This window comes from Mustela nigripes, chromosome 2 (assembly GCF_022355385.1).
Source record: "Mustela nigripes isolate SB6536 chromosome 2, MUSNIG.SB6536, whole genome shotgun sequence".
Lineage (NCBI taxonomy): Eukaryota > Metazoa > Chordata > Mammalia > Carnivora > Mustelidae > Mustela > Mustela nigripes.
The window spans coordinates 137,693,571-137,718,483 of NC_081558.1; the positions used below are offsets into that span (position 1 = coordinate 137,693,571).

The window sequence follows — 24,913 nt, forward strand, 5'->3', positions numbered from 1 at the left end:
TTATTAACTTGTAAATAATTTTCCATAAGTAAAACTACAATAGAAAGAAATGTAATAACCCTTTCAAATTCTTTGTTTGTATGGGCTAATTACTTAGGACATTTTTGTCAAACTTGAGAAATTATTGAATACTATAATTGTGTTCCCAAATGAAGTAAGTCAAAGTTATGTTTTTTGTGAAACATAATTTGTGCTTCATTCTTATAACTTGTGTTATATAATGTCCCATTTGGTAAGTAAAATAATGACATGCTGTCATTCTTGACAAAAGAGCTATCATTAGCAGGATGTTTTGCTTTCTACAAGATGCACTTTGGCGGAGGCATCAACAAATACAGGATATTAAACAAACGTACAGCTCTTTAAAAATAAATTATAAAACAAACTGTTCATGTGCAGTGTTTGTACTTTAAAAATTTTGTTATTTAACATAAAAATGATGCAAAATTTTTAAAAAGGTTTATTTAGGCTTTGGATCCTTTTCCAAGTTCTTGTTTGTGCTTTACCTAGAAAAGGCACTTGAGTAACCTACTGCTGCCCATCTGAGGCATTCTCTGCTCCAAAACTGTTCCTTCTTCCTTATTCTACCCCTCCCAGGCTTTTCATACTTGAATAAGGAAGAAAAAAATGGGTAAATTATGCCACAAAGGTAAGAGTGACAGCAATATAAAATGTTAATCTTTCTAAGAGGCTTTCCATTCAAAAAGGTGCAGAGTGTCTAGCTAGTGAATTTCATTAGGATTGGGAGAAACACTTTAAGATAGGACAGTGTACCTCTTGAATCATTAAGTATATAGGACACCTGACCATTTCATAATACCATCAGGACCCTTCTTTATCAATAAGTCAAACTGCTATACCACCAATTTAAAGATCAACTGGCAAAAAATATCTACAAAAACCCCTATGCCAACATTATAGGTAACAGTGAAAAATTATGTGTTTTTTCCTCTAATATCAGTAGCAAGGCAAATATATTCATTCTCTCCACTCTTATTCAACATAATGCTGGAAGTTCTAGCCAGGGCAAGAAGGCAAGGAGAAGTAAATGGTATACATACAAGAAAGAAAGAAAAGAAAAGGGAAAGGAAAAGAAAAAGAAAAGAAAACTATCCCTATTTGAGAGGACATGATTGTCTACATAGAAAATCCCAAGAATCTACAATAAAACTAGAACAAATAGGTTTAAGCAAGATCAATAATTGAAGAATAACATACAAAAACTAATTATATTTGTACAAACTGCCAGTGAACACATGGACAGGGAAATTAAAAATACAACACCGATTGCTCAAAAAAATGAAATACTTAGGCGTAAATCTAACAAAACATATACAGTACTTATATGCTAAAAACTATAAAATGCTGATGAAAAAAACCAAAGAAGATCCAAATATATAGAAAAACATACTGAAGACTCAAAATATTAAAAATAGCAATTGCCGGGGCGCCTGGGTGGCTCAGCGAGTTAAAGCCTCTGCCTTCGGCTCAGGTCATGATCCCAGGATCCTGGGATCAAGCCCCGCATCAGGTTCTCTGCTTGGCAGGGAGCCTGCTTTCCCCTCTCTCTCTGCCTGCCTCTCTGCCTACTTGTGATCTCTGTCTGTCAAATAAATAAATAAATAAATCTTTTTTTAAAAAAGCAATTGTCCCCAAACTTATATATATAGGCTTAATGTAATTCTTTCAGCAAAATTTCAGCAAAATGTTTTTAAAGATATAGATGAGACTGTTCTCAAATTTATATGGAAAGGCAAAGGAATCAGAAGAGCTAAAACAATCTTGAAAAACATGAAGTGGAAATAATCATTTTACCTGATTTCAAGACATACTATAGCAATCAAGACTGTGTGGTATTAACAGAGCGATAGATCAATGGAACAGAATAGCAAACCCAGAAATAGATCTGCATAAATATGCCAAACTGATTTTTTGCAATGGTCCAAAAGCAACTCAGTGAACGAAAGACAGCTTTTTCAACAAATGGTGATGGAACAATTGGATGCTCATAGGTTAAAAGGAAGGAGGTAAGGAAGAAAAGAGGGAGGGAGGGCGGGAGGGAAGAACGAATGAACGGACTTATACTAAACTCATTCCGGATACAAAAATTAACTCAAAAATTGGGGCGCCTGGGTGGCTCAGTGGGTTAAGCCTCTGCCTTCGGCTCAGGTCATGATCCCAGGGGCCTGGGATCGAGTCCCGCATTGGGCTCTCTGCTCAGCAGGGAGCCTGCTTCTCCTCATCTCTCTCTCTGTCTGTCTCTCTGCCTATTTGTGATCTCTCTCTGTCAAATAAATAAATAAAATCTTTAAAAAAAATTAAAAAAAATTAACTCAAAATGATTATGGACCTAAATATAAAACATAAAAATATAATCTTAGAAGAAAAAAAAACCTAGGAGAAAATCTTCAGGATTTTCTAGGCAAAGAATTCTTATACTTGATACCAAAAACATAATCCATAAATGGAAAAACTGGTAAGCTGGATTTTATCAAAATCTGAAACTTTTATTTTGCAAAGGACCCTGTGAAGAGGATAAAAAAACAAGCTACAGACTAGGGAAAAAATATTTACAAATCACGTATCTGAAAAAGGACTATTATCTAGATTACACAAGAACTCTCAAAACTCAACAGTTTAAAAAAAATCCAATTAGAAAATACATGTCAAATGACATGAAGAGAGACTTCACTTAAGAAGATATATACAGATGCCAAATAAGCACATGGAAGGACATTCATCATTAGCCATTACAAAATGCAAGTTAAAACTACAATGAGGTATCACTATATACCTATCCAAAAAGCTAGCACAAACACTAATGACGTCAAATTCTGGTAAAGATGCAGAAAAGGTGGCTCACTCATACATTGCTGGTGAGAATGCAAAATGGGACAGACCTCTGGAAAAGTTTGACAGTGTCTTAAAAAACTAAACATGCAATGCAACTACTGTACAATTCAACTACTGTAGAAATTGCACTCTTGGGCATTTATCCCAGGAAAATGAAAACATATGTTCACATAAAAACATGCACATGAATATTTACAGCTTTATACATAATAGTCAAAAACTGGAAAAAACCCAGACATCCTTCCACAGGTTAAACTGCAGTGCCTTCATCCCTGGAATACTTCTCAGCAGCAGAAAGGAATAAACGAATGATACATGCAACAATCTGAATAAAGTTCTAGAGAATTACACTGAGGGGAAAAAGGAATCCCAAAAGGTTACATATTGCTTGATTCCATTTAGATAACATAATTCTTGGAGATCAATGGCTCCCAGGGTTCATGAATTAGGTGTGGGAGATGGGGTAGTGGAGGTGTGTGAAGAGATAGGCTGAGGTGAGTGTGGCTATTAAAGGGCAACATGAGGACCCCTTGCTGTGATAGAACTGTTCTACACCCTGACTGTATCAATGTCAATATCCTGGTCATGAGACTGCAGTTTTGCCAAATATTACCATTAGGGGAAACTGGGGAAAGAAGTGGGGCTGAGGAAGAAGAAGCTGTCATCTCTTGGTATTATTTCTTGCAATTACATGTGAATCTACAACGATCTCAAAATAAGAAGTTTACTTTTAAAATAATAAGAGTAAAAATAAATCAGGGAGTGAAATAGAGAGATTAACCCTTAAAAGAAATTTTATTGAGCAATTTTAAGAAATGTTGGCTTCACACATAAATTATACATGACACACTCAGTTTATATAAATATACTTCCAAAGTGTATTTCCTCCAATACCTATTTTCCCCCTGGGATACCTCCCTCACCTTAGACTCTATGACTCTTTGTAGCCAGCCAACAAAAGTATTTTGGACTTAAAAAACAAAAACAAAAACAAAACAGTATTTTGGACTACAGATTGACAGATGCAGAGTTTTCAAGATTCATAGTACTATTTAAAAAAAAAACAAAACAAAACTGTTTTTCCTAACGAACTATCTGGAATCACAATATTAACTGAATAGTCTCTCCAAAAACTACAATGCTTCCTATTTCTTTTGTCATTAACTTTTAAAACTACGACTGCTTAAAATCACAACACACATACACTCACATACAAATATCACTTTTCCAGGACACTAGTGCTAACATTTCTATGACTATATTCTCTTTCTTTCTCTACTTTAACTCAACACCAAATCTGACCCTAGCCACAGTGGCCCAAAATGACCTGGAAAATTACGTTTTGTTTTTTCTGGCAATGACAATCTGTGCTTGGAAATATAAAACTGTTATTCTGAATAAATTTCAAAGTTCCAAAGTACTAAAATTACTTTACTGAAACAGGACAAAATGAGCTGTTACTCTAGAGAAAGGGATTGTTATCCCAGAAAGAACAGTGTGCTCTCCAGTCCTTGCAGCACCACTTCTGTTTTGTAAAATAAACAACTCTGATCTCTTTATTTTCCTTTGTGTTCTGTGGTGATAAATATCTTCTGAAGCTAAAATCCTATTACAAGTGTTCATTTTGTCACTGTTTTCAAAAAACAAGATATCAATTCTACTTTTGCAAAAGAACTAATTTTTCCATTAGCTTGTTGGAGTTATTTTGACTTCTGCCTATGTCCCCTAATGAAATCAGCAAAAGGAAAGTCGTTCATTGCTTCTTTTTCTAAAAACAAAAGCCCACCTGTCTGTCTCATCAGTTGACATTCAGAAAGGGAATAAATAAAGAATTATTACTTTGCTGATTTAGAAGCATAGTTTTAGCTTTAAATTGTGGCAATTCTAAACTCAGACCAAGTGCATTCTTCCAGAACACTGGATGAAAATTCAAGCAAAGCTGTTGGATAATGGAGGTTGGACACAGGCAGGGGTTAAGTCAGTCCAGAGAGAGTAGATTTAGAGATACAGTCTAAGAACATTCAGAAGAGAACCATAGTCTAGCAGCAAAGTAGACAAGTGTGGTCCTGCCATCCAGCCCATGGGCCTGTTTTACATTTTCTTCCACTGAGAGATATGGATGTCTGAGGTGTGTTTTATGCTCCATCAGAAACTATGATAAAAGGCAGAAAGAGTTAGGAATGGGAGTCAAAAAGATTATTTTATTCTTTCTTCTCTAAGATTTCCTAAGAAGATGAGATCAGGGGAAGCTAATTTAACAATTGTAGGCTTCTAATCAGGAAATGGGTTCTCTAACAAGAACGCTTGTCATCAGCGTTCTTCACACCTGTCCCCACCACCTTTACTTTTTCTTGCAACTCTTTCAATTACTACCAATTTTGCTATTAATAGTACAATATAGTGCATTTTCACATTCTTTATCATGTATCTTTCAAGGGATTTATTGACCATCGATTTCCTGATCATATAGCAAAAGTATAGAAAGAAAGAGATAGGAAAATTTCACCTTTTCTTTCCTAATTTCTACACTAACCTTCCTTGCCTGTGGAAGGAAGGAGGGGGGGAGAGGGAAGGAAACACAGCAGGGGCTTCTCTAGAAAGAAGAGCCAGCATAAAAACTAACACAAAAAGTTAACAGAAGAACAATTAAATAAATAAATAAACCTTTGAAAAACCTGTCACCACATACTGACCAACACACCTCACATACTTGTTTATCTAATAAAGAAATGAGCACAATTTCAAAGCCATGGTGGAAAAAATGACTTGTTTTCTTCATATTAATAATGAGATGGTTCTAGGATTGTTGAACACTAAAATGTATACCTAAAACTAATATAACACTTGTATGTTAACTGTACTGAAATTAAAATAAAAATTTAATATAAAAAAACTGAAAAAAATAATGAAATGGTTCTAATCTGAAGTATTCCTATTACCATTATAAGCTATTTATCTATTTAACATGGTTCTGTACAGAATGATGTATGCAAGCTGACTAAATAGACCACCTGATCAATGAGCAATTTAACAAGTTACATTATGGACAATCTAGAGGAATCAAAGGTTGGTAAGAAGTTGTGGAAAACAAATAACTGATTTATTCTTAGGTTGTGCTTAATAGGCTGTGGCTACATGTACACATTTTCACTGCTTTATAATCAAGTATCCAGAACAATGTCTAGCACATAATAGGCACTTGATAAAAATTTGTGGCATAAATGTATCTAACTTAGATCTGAAAAAGTACAGAGCTGCACTTTACATTCTAAACATTCAGCAGGAAAAGGGTTATAATCAGCATAATTGTCCAAGGCCTTAGGCAGCTGAGTTTCTCCTGATGTCCCTTCTCTGCACTGTACGGACAGCTGCCTGCCATTCCTGCCAGAAGAATATAACTGCAGATTTATGAAAGGTTCAGTTTTTATCATTTTTAAACAATTTACTTATATAGTAACTTAAACATGAGAAAAATGCATTCTGCAACTCTTACAACAATAGTCAAAATAAATACATACTCTTTCATGTATTCAAAACATTTATATTGTTAAACGTCCTCTAACTTGGCCAGCTTTTTCTCACCAGCAAGCTACTGTTACCCTGGCCTAGGATATCCTGTTCCCATCTGTCTATAGAAATACTCTGCCTTCAGGGGGCCTATTCCAGGTCTATCCCCCACATATAGCTTCTTATGTGGACCATCCCAATACCAGGGATTCCTCCCCCTTGCCTGCCACCTCTCCATTCTCAAAGAATATACTACTTTATATGATATTTAAATCATAAACTATCTTTTAGAGTAATTTTTTCATGTCATTATATATCCTCTTCTTTGGGATCTGCAGTGTGGGTATTGTTTCTTTCAGACTATTTTGGTCTGTTTCTCTTAATCTCTACCATACCAGTCTAGCACAATGGAAGGAACTCAGTTGAGTGAGAGAGGAAGAATACACCATGTCTTTAAAGATATAAAATCACCATTTCTCAGATATATATAGCATAGCTAAGCTCTCTGTGTGCTTATTATCTCTTACATGTAACTTAAAAGGTGAAGAAAATGAAATGCAATGGTTTAAAAGGTCTTTTTTGGGTCTTTTCCCTTCCAGCTCCTGCTAGGTTGCATTTTACATAAATCTGAAGGACACGCAGTAACATTAAGCATCAAGTTAAATCAATGGAATGATTAATGCTAACAGGCAGCCCAAAGCAATGTGCACAAAGGATAAAAGCATATCTGAGAGATGACTGCAATTTTTAATTAAAAAGTAATGGATTGGTGGTTAATTAAGAGTTGACTGTAGATTTACTAAAAAACCTCAATGATTAATGATAGTTAATGTTTGAGGTTTCAATACACAATTTGTCAATCAGTTTCAAAGAGATATTTTAAAAATTAAACTGTTAACAATGTATGCATTGCCAAAGTAAATATGGGATAAATGCTTCTGCCTGAGGACAGATAAGAACTCACAGGGAGGAAAGGAGGATAGAAACTGTAAAGAAAAATTGATGTTAATCAGATTCAATGAGCAGATATATATGAAAGGTTTTAAAACAGTGTCTGATACATGATAAGTGGCAAAAAATAAGATGAAACTGAAATAGACCTTTATATGGAGAGAGACACCAACATTTAGCATCACAACATTTAGCGTTTGTAACAAAAAGTTACAAAGTAACTGTAGTTTCTATAATGGCTTACACTAATTATCCATTTTGCAAATACAGAATAAGGTTCACTTAAAATTTTAAACAGGGCCATGTATTTCCATTTTTTATAAGCTTTCTCTCCTGAAAAGCTACAAGAAAAGTACCTTAGTATTTGGACATTCCCGAGGCCCTCTTTTCACAAAAGCTCCACAAATACCTGGTCAAATACTATGCTGGAATTAAAGATGTCTCCTTCACAGGTTAAACATTCTTTGCACTAATTTGAACTCTAGTTTGGCCATTATGGTTATTCTCCTTAACCACTCCATCAGTTCATTGCAGATGCCCTGATGAAAATAAGTGTAAAACCTCTAAAATCATTCTCCCAGGTTTTACAACTAACTACCTTAAAATGTTCTTAATATTATGCTGTAATAACCCAATATCATACCTTTTGGATTTCTTCAGGTAATGCATGTATGGGGATGTGACGATCCATAATTTCCAAAATGTGAGTTCTCAAGTAAAATAATCTAAAAACATTGATAACAATAATCAAAATTGAAACAATGTGAATAAAATTCAAATTAAAAGATATAAGTTCTTAGGAGTACTCAGAGATGAATGGTGATAACTTTCAACAGTTATTTTGTCAACTCAATGTTAAAAGGTACAAACAACTGGGCTTTTCTCAGTTATTAGGCCACTAGAATGAAAAAGATAACAGACAACTTAGAAAACTTCTTTTTCTTTAGAACTATATAGTCTAATTGTAATTTCTGTGGTGGTTTACTACTAACAATTTGTTTTGCAAATACAGAATAAATGTCACTTAAAATTTTAAACAGGCCCATTTATTTCTGTTTCCTTATAAAAGGGGGTTCAAAAACTTAACAGAAAAATATCTAAATATAGTAGTTTAGTTCAGCAGATAGGAAAAACAATTGTGACACGAATGCTGGTTTAAAGGATGAAGTATGAAAAAGACAGTTATCAAATTAAATATCATCTGCAGACATGGAAGATCAGTGCATCAAAGCATGAGAAGTGTTCATTTTAAGATGAACATTTACATAATTTTGTTCAGATATTTTACTTTAATAGATTTCCATTTTCTTTTTTAAAACATTTTATTTATTTATTTGACAGGCAGAGAGGCAGGCAGAGAGGCAGGCAGAGAGCAGGAGTGGGAAGCAGGCTCCCCGTCGACCAGAGAGCCCCAAGCTCCCAGGACCCTGAGACCTTGGCCTGAGCTGAAGGCAGAGGGTTAACCCGCTGAGCCACCCAGGTGCCTCAGATTTTCATTTTCTAATAAAAGAACTCAACATAAAATTCTATCACTACTTTGTTATAACTGCACAAGGTGACTGAAGGAAGTACTTTCGGGTTTTTTTTTTTTTTTTAATCTTTCCCAACTATTGAGAGAGAATACACAGTCCAGTTTCGTAAGAAATGTTTATATATACATCTGAGGAGTGACAAGTAGAAAGAGGGCAGCAGAGTATGAACAGGCACAATTCCATAGCAAGGAAGAAAGTCTGAGGGCCAGGCGTGGTAGAGAAGGAACAACCTAGGAGTTCAGAAAAGAAACCTGTCTTATCTTTCGGGTGGGAATTGGAAACTATGGAAGGCTTCCTGAAGCCGTCTGCTTTTGATCAGAGCATGATTTTGACACAAAGATAGACTGGAGGCAGAGTACTCTATCAGAGACAGCAACCTCAGCCACTACAGAGTGTTAGGGAAATTATAGTTGACAAAAATTTCTGTAGTAGCGGTATTTTTTTTTAATCATGCAACCATTGTTGGAAAGAAAATTCCTCATCCCCTGTGTTAACACAAAGCCTGCTGTTTTAATGAGATGCTTTTTAAAAACAAATAACTAATGGACTCTCTTCCCATATAAAGATAATGTGTGTGTGTGGTAAAGTTAACTGGAGTTAACTATGAGGGTAAAGTTAACTGACATAGCTAACATAGGCCCAGATAGCCAAGTACATAATAATCTGATGTTCAGCAGACTGTCTCTGATGTGGCAAGAGCTCATTATTCACAGAAGGCTCATTATTCTCTCTTCTGTCATTTTACAATGGACTCACCATCAGTAAAATAAGATGGCATCACCTTAATTAAACTCTGGTGGGAGTAGACTTTTTCCTAAAATTACCAACAAAATCTCCTTTTTAAATTCCACCCATAAAATTATTTGAGAGTATGGATCTAGTGACAGTATAAACAAGGGACCAGTGGAACAGTTTTGTTTAGTATCCTCTTTATCTCTAAAGCTATTCCAACTTTGTAGCCTTATTATAGCAAGTGGGGAAATTTGGCAGGTTCTGATTACTGAAGAATTAAATACTGCCACCCCCAAAAATCTCTCCACAATGCAGAAAGAAAACAGTCTTATTACTGAATAAGCATTTAACTAGATTGTGACACACATCAGAGCCAATCTGCTAATGAGACTACAAAGACAGAAAGTAACTCCACTTTTTTTTATATAACTGTGTAGATACAATCCATTACATACATCTTCTCAAGAGAAACGGTAACTCATTCTCAATAGTCTGTTATACAATTCCATAGTTTGTTTTCAATTGACCTAGTAATTGAAGAAGCTATCTGCGCTAGTTAATTGCGACTGTTCTAAGGAATACAAATCTCTAGGACAGAGCCCTTGGTACTAATGTAAGGAGCCTAGGCGAAATTTCCAAGATGACAGATTGCTTCCTTGATGTTTACATTTTAAAGAAATTTTTCTCAAGTCCTCGAGAAAAATTGAGTCGTTTTAAAAATTGCATAGGTATTAAAGGAACGGTGGAAACATTCACAAATACAAAGTTTCTCAAGAAAGGGAGGAGGAAAGTCTCTTTCCCCTTTGGCAACACGGCAATTTTTTAAATTATTACTTCACTCTCACATCATTTTGCATGTTTTATGAAGTCAGTTTCTTTTATTCTTTCACATTACATACATGCAGGCTGCCCTTGAGCAAGAGGTGCGGTGAAACTGGCAGCAACCACTAAGTATTTGTGAACCTGCTCTATAACAGGATCACAAGGAAGATGTGGAAAACACAGGAACGTCCTGGATTGTTCACTTCCGATTCCCTTCCTCACAGCAGTGTCATGTTGGGCCATTAACTCACGTTCAGCTTTCGGGCCCTTCCGTAAACACACCCTTCCCCTAGTGTGAATCACCCGCAAAGGAGCAGGTCACGGTCAGGTGAAACGAAGTTCACGTTCTAAGACATTCCTGAAGCGGCGGGATTTTCCAAATAGAAACCAACTGCAAGGCCAGCTAAGACTGCTGGATTTTGAAACCCGTCCCCTTCTAACCCCGTACCCTCGGGACCTGCTGTGGCAAGAGGAAGGAGGAGGGTGCAGGGCGGAGGACGAGCTGCGCTCTCGGTAGAGGACGCCGGGGCCAAGCGGGCTCGCGGAAGCTGGGCAGGGGCCGCAAAGGGGTGCGGGGGCGACGCTCGGGGCCACATTCCCTTGCCCCGGCGCCGCGGCTCAGCCTTCCGGCCCTCTCCCCCGGTGTCAGCACGCCTCCGCTCCGGAACTGCGTCCCGAAGACTGGGTAGGCCGGGGGGCACTCAAGGAAGTCATTCATTGTCTCACCTAGACCTCCACTCGGAGTGCGAACGGCTTTCGCGGTCTCCCGGGAGACCAAAGCTACGCGTCGGCTGGACGTCAGGGCGCAGTGACGTCACGGCCCACGCCGTTCGCCAACGCAGAGCGGGGCTCCCTTGCCACGCCTAGGGCCCCACGCGCCCGGCGGAAGCCGGAAAGCTCTCGACGGGGTTTGCGGGGATTGAGGGGGCAGGGGGCGGAGGGGGGGGGGCTTGTCTTATACAGAGTGTTTTGTGAGGGAAGGAAGGGGCGCGAAGACGAACGTGGGGGAGGGCAGGCTGGAGTCCTAGTAGAAGCTGCTGAGAAGAGAAATGTCCCTAGGTTCAAGTGGGTTGGAGAGAGACTCAGCATGCAGTGGTGGCCTAGGTCCCTGTACCTCTGATCCCTGGCTCTAGAGCCCGCAAAGCGGGCACAGCAATGGACCATTATAATATTGAGCGCCAAGAGGAGAAAAGCCTGTTGAAGAGGTCATGAGTATAAAGGGAAGCTCTGGTCATCGGCATTGCCACGAGGGCAATTGGGAAGGCGTTAGAATTTTCATAGCCCAAACTACTCGGGATGGACTAAGTCTCATTCAGAAGGTACCCTGAGACTGCCCTCGTACACAGGTTATTTACAGGAGGCTGCGTAGCTTTACACGTGACTCTTCCTTCATAAAGCAAGTGTTTATTAATGACCTACTACTAAGAGACAAGCACTGCATACCGGAATGGGGTGATTCTGTGACTAACCCAGGTAGGGGCAGCTACTGGTGTGATTTTCAAGTGACTCTTTAATAGTCCCAATCTCTCCGAGGTATATGAGGTCGAAAATGTAGCTCTTACGAGAAAAATCGTATGTGGCTCACTAGCATGGAAAGAGACTTGTTACTTTCGGATGAAGTAAGGTTTAAGAAAGAGAAAACTAGTTAAAACCTATAGATTTAGAGGTGACCAAACCATGCAGAGCAGTGCTGAAACGGTAGTCAAACTGCTGGTGAGAGCTGTTTATTAATGAAAATGATAGCATGTAGTAGTGAACACTCCTAAAAGCCTTGTTCCCCAAAGTCTTAGAGGTAGATATACCCTGTACACTTAACCTGGCGGATGTTTTTGCCCCAACGCCTACCAACGACTTTGAGATTCCACCCCCTCAAAGAGCGTTTTTCTCCATTTGGAAAAGGTAAGCAATAAGAGGATTGAAGAGGTTAAGGGGAGTAGAGGGCAGCCAACAAAGTGATCAGGTAGGACATGCTTATGAGAAGTGCAAAGGACTTTCAAAAGCTGTTTATGTTCAGCATGTTTCTTTGAGGGACAATGAAGGTAGGATTGTTCTCAGTAATGGGGTTTAGACATGAGGCATAAAAAAAGGAGTTCATCTAGGTGCTTTATCTGGAACAGAAACTGTACACCTAAAGCAAGGTGACTTTTCTGAGGCAATAGTATTTATTGAGTACTTCGTGTATATGATAAGGAAAGGAAAGGAAACACCTTAAGGGTGGAAGAAGATAGAGCTGAAAGGCTGTAATTCGTTCTGTGATTTAATTTCATCTGTCCTTAGTCATCTCTACATAGCCTTGAGACCAGTTTTCCTCCCACCATAAGCGTCCGCACCACAAACGTCCCTTAGACCTACACTGTCCAATTAGATAGCCACGTCTGACTAATCAAAATGAAATTTAAAAAATCCTTTATTGCACTAGCCACAGTACGAGTGTTCAGTAGTCATATATTGCCACAGCATCAGGCTACCCATATTTAGAACATTGTCATCATCAGAGAAAGTTCTGAACAGGGAGCAGTAGGCCCAGTAAGAATTTCAAGGATAAAGAGAGTTAATAAATTGTGAAGAATAGCGTTTGTTAAAAAATAGCAGTGAAAGGCGTTATCCCTGAAGACCACAGCACAGATGAAGAGTTATGAAAGTTGTTACTTTTTAAAAAAAGAAATCCAATAAGCCTGTCTACAGGGTCTTGTGTGTTTATTCTTGGTTCTCTGTTGATCTCAATATCTCCTTCTCTCCCTCTGAATTTCTTTCTTTTTTGGTTTGTCCACTACTTTTCTTCACCCCATTATTGGCTATACTGGAATTGAAGTAGAATTTAAAATATTCCTATCATTAAATATACTGGAAGTTTTGTGTTATTCTGTTCTTAAATTTTAAATCATCTAAGTTTCACTTTTTACTGTGACTTTATAAAGTAATCCATTGATAATTAAGTTCCTTTTCAACTTCTATAAGACCCTTTATTATTTGTTTTCCCCTGTGGGGCAATGACCCCTGAGAGAAAAAAATATAGTCCCTGGTTTTGGAAGAAGAGTCTAAAGAGCCTAAAGTTTAGTCTAAAGTGACTAAAAACTTTCCACAATGTCTGTAGACCTTTGTGTTGTAGTAGTAATATTTATGAGAACACAGTGTCTGTGCTTTTGTTTCTATCATGAATTTACCTAAGATATTGATCCATCAAGGCACTGTCATTCAGCCCATTCGTTTTGGTAATAGTATAACCCCCTTCCCTCCCTCCATAAAAAGCATATGGAAGAATAGGTACTTCATTGGCAAGTCTGATGAAAATATCAGGAAGTCTCCCCAAGATTGCTAATTTCAAAGTGAGTTCAGAACTGTACCAAAAGGAGCATGGCAAAATTATAGTTATCCCAGCTTTATTTTTATCTTGTGAACCAGAACACACATACTAATACCTCCAAAGTTTGAATGAAACAGTTGCAATACAGGCCTCCCAGGTGGGAAGCAACCATGGATTTCACTGCTATTTCTGGGATCTATCCAATGCAATTGCAGAATTTTAAAAAAAAACTAACATTTATTGGGCTCTTTCTGTTTGCCAGTCACTTCATACACAACGTCTCATTTATTGAGAATCCTTCCAAACATAACTCAGTCAGATCCTTCTTATTGTTTACTTTTATCCAAATGATGGAAATAGCCAAGGGTAAGGTCAAGGGCAAGGTCCAACATGTGACCACTGAAGTGTACTTGGAGTGAAAAGTATAAGCAGAAGCACCTGGGTCTCATGTATTGTGTTAGTTGACTCTGTTGGGCAGTCAGTAACCAGGAGGCATCAGCCTACTGTGGAGTAGTAACACATGTAAATACTCAAAAAGTATTGAATTCTGGAAACTTGACTTTGTCTTAGACTTACTTTTTTTCATAACTTTTCTGATACAGCTTCCAGTTTTCAAAAAAGAGGCCAGCTACAAGTGACTACTTGCTTTGTTGTACTTACCCCAACACACTTTATTCTCACGAAGAGGATGGAGCTCCACAGCCCCATGTCCGGCTCCTTGCTTAGCAGGAAGCCTGCTTCTCTCTCTCCCACTCCCCACACTGTGTTCCCTCTTTCGCTGTGTCTCTGTCAAATAAATAATATATTCTAAAAAATATTTTTTACATAAGTATATTTATTTTTATTGAAATATAATTGACTTTTCACATTTTATTAGTTCCAGGTACATAATATAATGAGTTAATAATTTGTATATATTGTGAAATAATCACCACAATAAGTCTAGTTAACATCCATTACCACACATAATTACAAACTGTTTTTCTTGTGATAAGAGCTTTTAAGATCTATCTTCTTAGGGACGCCTGGGTGGCTCAGTTGGTTAAGCAGCTGCCTTCGGCTCAGGTCACGATCCCAGGACGCTGGGATCGAGACCCATATCGGGCTTCTTGCTCGGCAGGGAGCCTGCTTCTCCCTCTACCTCCACCTGCCATTCTGTCTGCCTGTGCTTGCTCTCTGCCCCCCCCCCCCCCCCAAAAAAAAAAAAAAACCCTTAAAAAAAAAAAAAAAAAAAAAAAAAAAAAGATCTATCTTCTTAATGAAATCTTGCCATTTGCGACAACATGGATGGAACTAGAGCGTATCATGCTTAGCGAAATAAGTCAAGCAGAGAAAGACAACTATCATATGATCTCCCTGATATGAGGAAGTGGTGATACAACATGGAGGCTTAAGTGGGTAGAAGAAGAATAAATGAAACAAGATGGGATTGGGAGGGAGACAAACCATAAGTGACTCTTAATCTCACAAAACAAACTGAGGGTTGCCGGGGGCAGGGGGTTTGGGAGAAGGGGGTGGGATTATGGACATTGGGGAGGGTATGTGATTTGGTGAGTGCTGTGAAGTGTGTAAACCTGTTGATTCACAGACCTGTACCCCTGGGGATAAAAATATATGTTTATCAAAAATAAAAAATTAAAAAAAAAAAAAAAAGATCTATCTTCTTAGCAATTTTTCAAATATAAAATACAGTATTATTAATTATCATCAATATGCTTTCCAATACATCCCCAGGATACATTTACTTCTATGAACATATTTAAAAACAAAAAAGAACAAAGCTCTCATGTAACTGACTAAAACTTTTGTAATGAATTTGATGCTCAAATATATGCTCCTGCTAGTTCTTTAAACTCTTAGCATCAAATATATAGCCTATAATAAATGTTAATGAATTCAAAGACTGATAATTGAGAACTGCCTTATATATTTAAAAACAGCTTTTGTAGAATTTGCTTGTTTAATGAAATTATAGCTTATTTCTGAGATTTCCATAGCATTCTAATGAAGCATATAAGAGTCTAACGTGTGTTTTCATAAGTGATTGGCAGAAGCTATTTCATTCTACCTTTGTAGAGATGAAGTTCATGTTTCTGTACCTATAATTTTAGGTAACTGGAATTTATAGGCATCAAATTATAACAACTTTCCTGTCATTTTGTTATATTTCTATTAATAGAATGATTTAATTCCACTAAACAAGGAGTTGTGGATCATCTTAAAGATATTTTCTTACAAATTATTGATAAAAAATATCAAATAGGACTACCAGATCTATTAAATAGATGAAAAAATTAAAATACTTATAGTAGCCCTGGTTTGCAAGGGTGTAGAGCAATAGCAGTCTTAAACATTGCTTTTAGGGTAAAAAAATAATACATATATTGTGAACACCTTGAAATGTTCAAAACTATTGTAGTGGACATCTGAGTCCCGTTCTTTCTTTTGTTCAGGAATCTAGACCTCCTCCCCCTACCCTCCCTCTACCCTCAACCCAAGTGAATCAGCCCAACTCCAGGAATCAGCACAGATTAGGTCAACTCTGCTAGCCCCTTTCCCTTTACCAGTGATTTAAATCAGAAATGGGCCTGTTGGGTCACCTGGGTGCCTCAGTCCGTTGTGCATCTTTTAAAGAAATGATGATATCGTTGCTTGGTAACTAATGTCCCCAATGGATTGTTCTGTGAAAAAAAAAAGCAAGTTAAAAACAATATTATAAACCCAAAAAATAAGTTTTCCAAATAGTATTCTAAATATACATTCTGTTATTTGTGTCTATAGATGTATATTTTCTTAGGATACCAGAGTACCTCACAGAGTCAACAGAAGAGCTGAATAACCAAGCTTCAAGAAAGCAGGAAAACAGGACTTCTTTGAGAATTTCAGATATGGATTCTTGAACTATAATAATCATGGTGCGTCTCAGCCCTTTGAGTTTACCACTTAATGCAAGTTGGCTCTGTTCTTTTACAGTCTCTGTGCATGGAAGGGCAGCAGTGGCTGACAGTCCAGATTTGTCAGCAAGAGGCAAAGAGGAGGACGCTGCTCCCAACCTCCAGTTAGAAAAATGCCAGGAAATAACTGTTTGGCACTCTTAAGTTATACAGCAATCCTTTGACCAAATTGCTGAAGCTAGGAGATAGCAGGTACATGCCTCCTGACCAGTTGTGAGGATCAGGTAGGCAAGGCCACACATGATGAAATTCCCTTTCTAATTATATGCCTACAACAGTAAAGGGGCAGTTCTGCCCCAGAGGAAACAGACTGCTGGGCAGACAAAATAAACATCCCCAAATACACTTAAGTAAGGATCAGTTGACTGGGAAAACATTTTAAAAGTGAACAGTGAACCTTGCTCACCCTTTAAACATGTGATAAGTTGGGAGGTAAATATGCGTATTTTGAAGAAGTTTCCTAGTTTACGGCAGGTATCCTAACCCAGGAAAATCCTCTTCAATAATATAGTACTTGTATAACAAAATATAGTACTTGTATAACAATGCGTGTGTCACCAGGCACCATAGGTCTAAGAGAAAGAGTAAGAGGGAAATAAATAAGAGCTTAGATCCACCATATAAAAATTTATAAATAAATAGCAGATAAGCTGAAAGCTTTTAGTCCACCGGAGTGGTTTTGTGTGTTAAACTATTTTGGTGTTAATATTTTTGCTCTACCCTCCAAACTTCATTTATCTAGATATCTACAAACATATGAGTTATGTAAATAGATATCTGAGCGAAAAACACTTTTTCTCATGATATTGACAAGGAGCTTGGATGTCTGTAGTCTTCTTTTTAAATGCGCTTGGGACTCTGGAGTAGACAAGACACATAAAAGAAGTCTCTCTACATTCAGTATTCCAGGGAAATAGGTATTTCTGATTTTGAAATAAAACACTGGAAGGAACGCTTCGAAAAGGAATATAACAACAAGCATGGAATCCAGACTCTGTTATTCATCTTTGTGCAGAGTGGACAAAACGGCCTCCCGAAACCGCCGTCCTTGTTCTGTTCCTGTCTGTGTAAGCCTGTCACACGCTTCACACCTGTGCGCCCTGCCTCGTAAAGTTGTTGTTTCCTTTGTTTGGTAAACTTTCCCAGCATGATTACTTATTGATTAAGCAGCTCCGGTTCCCAGTTCGTCTAATCCATCCTGTGTGAGCGGGTTTTATTACCGAATGCTACCCACGTTCTGATAACAAGGAGACGCCGTGTCCTCCCCGGTGAACTCACTCCCTTTCCCAGAAACATAGCGTGACTCCCCTCCCGGCTGGGGCTGTAAAAGTGGAAACCGGGCGCCGCCCTCCAGCACCTGCGCCTCCCGCCCCGCGGCGGCGGCGGCCGGCCAGGCTGGAGAGGGCCGCCACCGGCACGAAGTGCGTGCGGCCGCCGGCCGGCAGGTCACGCAACCCCGGCGGCGGCGGCCCCGCCCCCGCCGCCTGCTCTCGGCGCTTCCGTGCTCGTTCTGGGTTTCCTGGCGGGCACGGAGCCGGCTTCGCGTGCCGACCCGGCCGAGTAATCCGGCGCGGAATCTCGGATTCCGCCGGGCTCCAGACACACCGCGCCCTCCGCCGACTTTAGCCGAGAGGGTGATGCCCTCCACTTAACGTCAAAAGTTTCCACCTTCGCGGCTGTAAAGCAAACACCACGGGCGGCGGACGGGGGGAGAAGGGGAACGCCGCCGACAAATCGGTCTCGCCCGGCGGACCCCTCTCGGTTTCCTTAGGAGGCGCGGCGCCTCCCCGGCGCCTTCCAAACGCGGCCTCTCGGTCGTGGGGGTCTGAGGCCGCCGCCTGGGGGCCTCGCGCCCTGCCCGTCCTGCGCAGGAGGGACAGGGAGGACCCGCCCCCGGGAGGGAGACCCGGGAAGGGGCCCCTACGGCGCCCGGAGTGCCGGGAAGCCGGCGCGGTCGGACGCCCGGGGCGCGCGGGGGGCGGGCTGCGTTGCCGGGCGACTGACCCCGGCGACCTGGCGTCTACTCCCGAACTCGGAGGGGGTGGCGGCTGTGCGTCAGGGGGCGGTGAGGGGCAGGGCCCGCTGAGGCCAAAGAGGGCGAAGGCCAGCCCTTGGGAGGTGAGGTTGTTTGTTGACGTCCCGGGACCGTTTTGTTGTTGTTGTTGTTGTTTTGTTGTTTTGTTGTTTTGTTGTTTGGTTTGGGTTGGGTTGGGTTGGGTTTTTGTTTTTTAAGGCAGGATGGCCCGTGGCGTTGTCGCCAGGGGTAGGGACTTGCTGCATCGCGGCCTCAAAGCGGTCTGAAGGGCGCGTCCGCCCGCCCGAAGGCTCAGGGGTGAGTGCGCCGGCTGTCCCGGAGCCTCTCACGCTACGCCGCGTGCAAGCGAGGAAGCGCGTGTCGTGACGACAGGCGATGAGATCAGTTTGAATTACCACAGCGCCGGGGCTGGGGAGTGCAGCCTGTCACGCAGCCGCCGCCGGGCCCCGGCGCCGGCTCTGCCCTGGTGGCCGTGGCTGCGGCCGCCCCGCGCGCCGGCTCCGGCAGAGGGAGCTGGGGGCTGAATCAGCCCCGTCCTGGCGGTCGCCAGGGGAGCGTCAGAACTATTTCCAGAGGCCTCTAGGGGCTGGGGAGCCCGAGAAGAAAACCGGACAAAATGCAACTTGCACAGTTAGGGGACTGGATTCTTTGAGCAGCCCGGCTGGCACCTGGAAAATTACTTCTGTGAATCAGTGTCTTACACTGTGCCCAGTAGGTAACTGGCTAAAAACCACTGTAACGCGGAACGCAAGGGTCATTAAAATGTGCCTTTAATTTGTTTATAGTACTTCGTTTAACAGGCGGTGCACACGGCTTGCACATGCATGCATGAAATTTAATTTATACAGTCAAGTCTGGAGGCATGGTTTGGCAAGAGGAACAATTGCGAATTCAGTTAGGGTACAAACAGTAAGATTACTTAAAAGGACAAATGAACTGAAAAAAAAAAAATTCAGACCTTGACACAAGGAAGCCATTACATTCAGCTTTTCATGGTCTTGAACATCTTGTACCAACTCAACTATAATACACGGCGGAAACTTCTAATTAGACACAGAAAACGCAAGTATTTAGCTGTACCAGGCAAATATTTTCTTTTTAAAAGCCCTTATGTTATAGACACGTGATTTACAGCCATAACATGGAGAAATGTATCTTTAATTTTTGTTGTATTTCAGTCACTTCCTTAGTGAGTCAGTGATAGGTATGTCACTATGAAACAAAGGATTAATCACAACTGCAGAAAAATCTCTGCTTTGAATTTTAAATATTATGAGTGGGGGGGGTTGTTTTTTGTTTTTAGAATTGTAATGTTTATACAGTGTGAGTTCAGTAATGAAGTAGGGGCTTGACCCTAAGTGCTTAGTAAATGCATCAAATAAGTATTTTCAATGAAGAAATGAATGAATATGTGAGCAGTACTCTCTGACAGAGCTGAGAACTATAAAGTGTCATGAGTGAGTAATGGCAGCCCTACCACTGTCCCATGACTCATGTGTGATACTGGTACGATGGAAATAATGCCTACAGCATACCCACCTCACCAGAGGTGTGGGGAGGAATATTCCTTACTCACAGAAGGTGCTTTGAGATCTTTGGAGGAAGGTGATAAATTCAGTTATTACAAATAATATACTGCTGTTATGGCAGCCTGTATATAAAATTACAAAAAGTATAAAATAATGTTTATTTATTTATTTTTTAAAAGATTTTATTTATTTATTTGACAGTAGGCAGAGAGGCAGGCAGAGAGAAAGGAGGAAGCAGGCTCCCCGCTGAGCAGAGAGCCCGATGCGGGGCTCGATCCCAGGACCCTGGGATCATGACCTGAGCCGAAGGTAGCGGCTTAACCCACTGAGCCACCCAGGTGCCCCTAAAATAATGTTTAAATGCAGCTGTGCTACCTTTTTTTTTTTTTTTTTTTTGGTGTTTAGCCCATCGAGTACTAAAATACAGTGGGAGGCTGCATCCTTATGTAAATATTTGACTTATAGACATTTCACTGTTAGTTGACAAATACGATGTGCAAACCAGAAGTTCTAAATAATTAGTATTGAGTAGCATTTGTGGTGACGATTTTTTATATAAAAGCTGAGACCTCTGGCCTATGAAGTATCTAGGAGAAAACTAATTTTTGATAACCCTTCCTAATTTGATTTGTGGAATCCTGAAGACAAAGAGATCCTCTTGGTTTACTTTCCTGTTGCTCAGTGACCAAAAGTCCTGGATTCGAGATTTACTCAACACATTAAGGGACCTACTGTGTGTTGAGCATTGTTCTAGGTATTAGAGATACACAGTAGTGAACAGAACTGTGGATTGTGTAATATTTAAATAATTTTGGTCTCTCTAACTACAAATAACCTTAGATATGGTAATACATGACATATATTTTTGTGTAAATGTAAAACTTGTTCCTTGTCTCATCTTTTAGAAGCAATCTCTAAGAAAGGGAAAGGAAAAGCCAAAACCAAACAATACTGCTATTTTCCATCATTCTCCGTATCGAGGTTGCCCTCCTCTTTCTTAATGCCCTCTACCATCATTTTAAGGCAACACATGCCCTTTTTGCCAGGACACCCTACATTGTACAGTCTATTGACTGTATCATGCAGAGGAGGTGGGTAGGCACTGAATTCCAGCATCTACCTTCACCTGCTAAGACATGTGTTGCATCTACCTGAGGAAGGGGTATCTTTTTCTAATTTGAACACAGCACTGTAGCACCACCATGGCTCTCTTTGTTCTTCAGAGTTCTCAGGCAACTGACTGCCATCTGCCCTTGACATGTATTTTCATGTTATATTGAATAGCACTGCTCTGAGTAGCAAGACAGGGAACACTGGGGGATGGGGTGAAGTCAAGGCTGTAGAAGTGAACCAGCAACCCCGATCACCTTCCAGGATTTCAAATAATATCTAGATAAATGAAAACTAGCTGAGGCGTGATGCTGTGTAAAATGTTCTGCAGCAAAGAGGAAGCAGTGACAGAGCAACAAAACTGCCTTTTCGGTTTTAGCAAACTGGAAGAACTGTCAACTCACAACAGGTTGCCTTAGTATTGCATTGCAACTGCAGAACATGATATAATCAGACCACATGGCTCAACCTTTTGGCCGAGCTCATTTGTAGGATTTGATATCAGGTGATTTGATATAGGATATATGTCCTGCTGAACCCCAGGGATGGCCTTGGGTATTAAAGTGTTTTCCTTTTCCCGTTGCTAACTTCGCTGTGGTCTGTTGACATTACATCATGTTGCAAACAATGAGTGGTAGAGTCTGCAGTGTCAGGATGTAGTGACCTGATTAGTCCAAACTCCTGCAGGGGAGCCGTGCGGATAGATGAGCCCCAACAAGACCTGAAGAACCATGTCGTTTTGAAATCCCAGGTGGATGGGCCACACCCTGAATACACCTTAAATCTCTTGTTGCTTTGAAGGTATAGTCATTGCTCAATAACTCCCAGGATGGAGTTAATTAGTTCTTTATATGACTTGATTATAACAAAGTGAGAGTTTAAATGTAACTTATTAAAATTGTGCAAATGTGGGCATAATATAAATATATTTTAAAACTTGGAGTTAATATCATATAAGAGCAGGGAAATGATCCAAATGCCTTAACACCTTCTAAAATGTCATCTCTTTCTAATAGTAGTCAAGCAGTTAGATTCATGGCTTAACATATAAGCCTAAAGCAAATGAAACATATGAAGAAATATGATTATTTTTCACTATACAATTTATCATTTTACTTATCAAGTAAAGATTCCTATGGTATTTATTAAATTGATTAATGATTATTTACAAAAGCCTTTGGAGAGTATTGCTTTCAATTTTATTGAAATTGAGAGCATCACTTTTCAGTTTTCAAGGTGGGGAAATGAAGAGATTAGTTAAAATACTCCATGAATCCAATACCTAGCACAGATAAGAATTAAAGCAATTGTGGAACTTTATACACAGAACACTCCTAGTAAAAATAGTTTACTACTATAACTGACATTAATGTAATTCCCTATCTGAGGCAATAAATGTTGCATGAATTATATTGTTTGTTTTCTGTTTGAGGACAAATACTGCTACATGTTGCTAGTACCATGCAGTCAATAATGATGATTGAATGAGTCAGTTAATGAATGAGTATGAGAGAAAACCCATAAGAACTAACTTCGAAGCACCCCATTCTAATCCCTAGGCCCTCCCAGTTTCTCTCTTGCTCATTGCCTTCCCAGATTATTGATGTCTTACATGAGCAATCAGGAAAAAGGAAGCAATCCAGATGGGAGGCTAGCTATGGTCAGATGCCTCTGAAATGAAAAAAGTATTTGCAGATGTTTCAACAAGTGGAGGGGTAGGGCTGAGTCTAGGCCACAGGAAACAACTTCCACACCTTGGGGCTACTACAATAAAGGTATCATCACTCAGCAGCACAGGGTTCTGTTGGAAACTTGAAAAGGCACTCAGGATTGGAATGTTGCATGAATCCAGACTTGCCTCAGGAATGCCACAAGTGATCAGAACTAAGTATAGAAATTAATGTGATTTGTAAAAATAGCAATAAGGATCATAGTTATCTGGGAATCAAATCCTTTCATCACTTTAGACAGAGCTAATGAAACTAGAAGAACCCATCATTGATTTTGAGAGTCTCCCTCTAAATTAGTTGGCCTTTGGCTTTTGGAGAGCAAAGTTCAAATTCCAGTTCCTGCCTGACAGGAAGATCAGTCAGACACAAAGTAGATAGATAGTCTTTTAGACTCCAATCTGAAATAGCTGTGTGTAAAGAAGATTGGAGTCGAAGAAACTTTGTTTTCAGAGTTGCTGAATTCATTCACCTACTGTGTGATATTTTCCGTTGTGCCTTTTGAGGCCATTTACTAGATTTATGATATTTGCCTTTGTTAGCTAATCCGTTTAGATGTTTCTAAGAAATTTTAGACTTTTTAATGAAAAAGTGCTAAGTTCTTTTATGTTCTGTGCATGCCCTCTTCCAGAGCACATTAGTTCTCTAGCTGAACAATGGATGATGGAGCACATGATCATAACTACCAGCTGCTTAATAGGATACTAATAAAATAGAAAGGCACTTTAAAAAGTGCTTTGAGGGGCGCCTGGGTGGCTCAGTGGGTTAAAGCCTCTGCCTTCGGCTCAGGTCATGGTCTCAGGGTCCTGGGATCGAGCCCTGCATCGGGCTCTCTGCTCAGCGGTGAGCCTGCTTCCTCCTCTCTCTCTCTCTGCCTGCCTCTCTGACTGCTTCTGATCTGTCAAAAAAAAAAAAAAAATCTTTAAAAAAAATAAAAATAAAAAGTGCTTTGAGGGGTGACTAGGTGGCTCAGTAGGTCAAGCAAGCTGCTGCCTTGGCTCAGATCATCATCTTGAGGACAGAACCTGCAGGGAGCCTGCTTCTCCCTCTCCTCCCTGCTGGTACTCTCTCGCTATCTCTGTCTCTGTCTCTCTCTCTCCCAAATAAATAAAATCTTTATAAAATAAAAAATAAAAAGTCCATGGAACTAGGCTCAGCCATTTACTGTTTTTGTGTCCTGGTCGTATTACTACATGAGCCTATTTTCTCATCTCTAAATATGTAACAACTGGAGAATGGTTTTGTTTTGGGCTCAGTGAACAAGGAAGAGATTTTCTAAAACAATAATCTGAATGCTTGGCAACATTGGATTTGTTCCATAAAATCCTAAACTTTTCAGTTGAGAAGAACTTATAGTAACATAGCTGAGGACTTGACTAATAGAGATAAAGTTTTTAAAAAATTACAAGGAATAGAATAAAATGCTGACGATATTACTAAAAGTAACCGGGATATATAGGAGATAGAGAAAAATTAATTAACCCTAACATTATTAGAGAATTATACATATGTTGCTATTCTTAATGAATTGTCTTTTGTAAATAATGGAATTCAAAATACAAAGACTAAATGAGAATGCTGGCAGCAAATTCTTTTGTTTTTGTTGTTGTTTTTAAACCTAAAAAAGCCACAGAGGTGTGTCAGATATTCTGAGATTCTCTATTATAGAATTAGATCATTAGCACAAGGAAGAGATTTAAATGTCAAGATCACATTCTTCATTTTATGGATGAGGAAGCAAATTCAGAGAGGAAAATTAATTCATTTAAAAACAGTATTACTGTTGTTACCATCTTCATCACTACAGGTACTATGCAAGGCACCGGTGTCTGTTCTGGGAATCCAGCAGTGAATAAG

At 39.6% G+C, this 24,913-nt stretch overlaps 1 protein-coding gene and 1 long non-coding RNA gene across 4 annotated transcripts in view; one reads left to right on the plus strand and one right to left on the minus strand.

Moving 5' to 3' along the window:
• LEKR1 (leucine, glutamate and lysine rich 1) overlaps window positions 1-11,193 on the minus strand; it is a 186,642-nt gene extending 175,449 nt beyond the window's left edge. The window contains exons 1-2 of the mRNA XM_059391702.1: window positions 11,124-11,193; window positions 7,955-8,036 (exon numbers count right to left, since the gene is read on the minus strand). Coding sequence (XP_059247685.1) covers window positions 7,955-8,002 — 48 coding nt within the window. The 5' untranslated portion in view covers window positions 8,003-8,036; window positions 11,124-11,193. The remainder of the gene's footprint in view (window positions 1-7,954; window positions 8,037-11,123) is intronic.
• A 6,909-nt stretch (window positions 11,194-18,102) lies between these two features.
• Window positions 18,103-24,913, plus strand: part of LOC132010123 (uncharacterized) — a 76,487-nt gene continuing 69,676 nt past the window's right edge. For all 3 annotated transcript variants that reach the window (XR_009402167.1, XR_009402165.1, XR_009402166.1), the window contains exons 1-2: window positions 18,103-18,773; window positions 22,017-22,130. This is a non-coding gene — a long non-coding RNA (uncharacterized LOC132010123). The remainder of the gene's footprint in view (window positions 18,774-22,016; window positions 22,131-24,913) is intronic.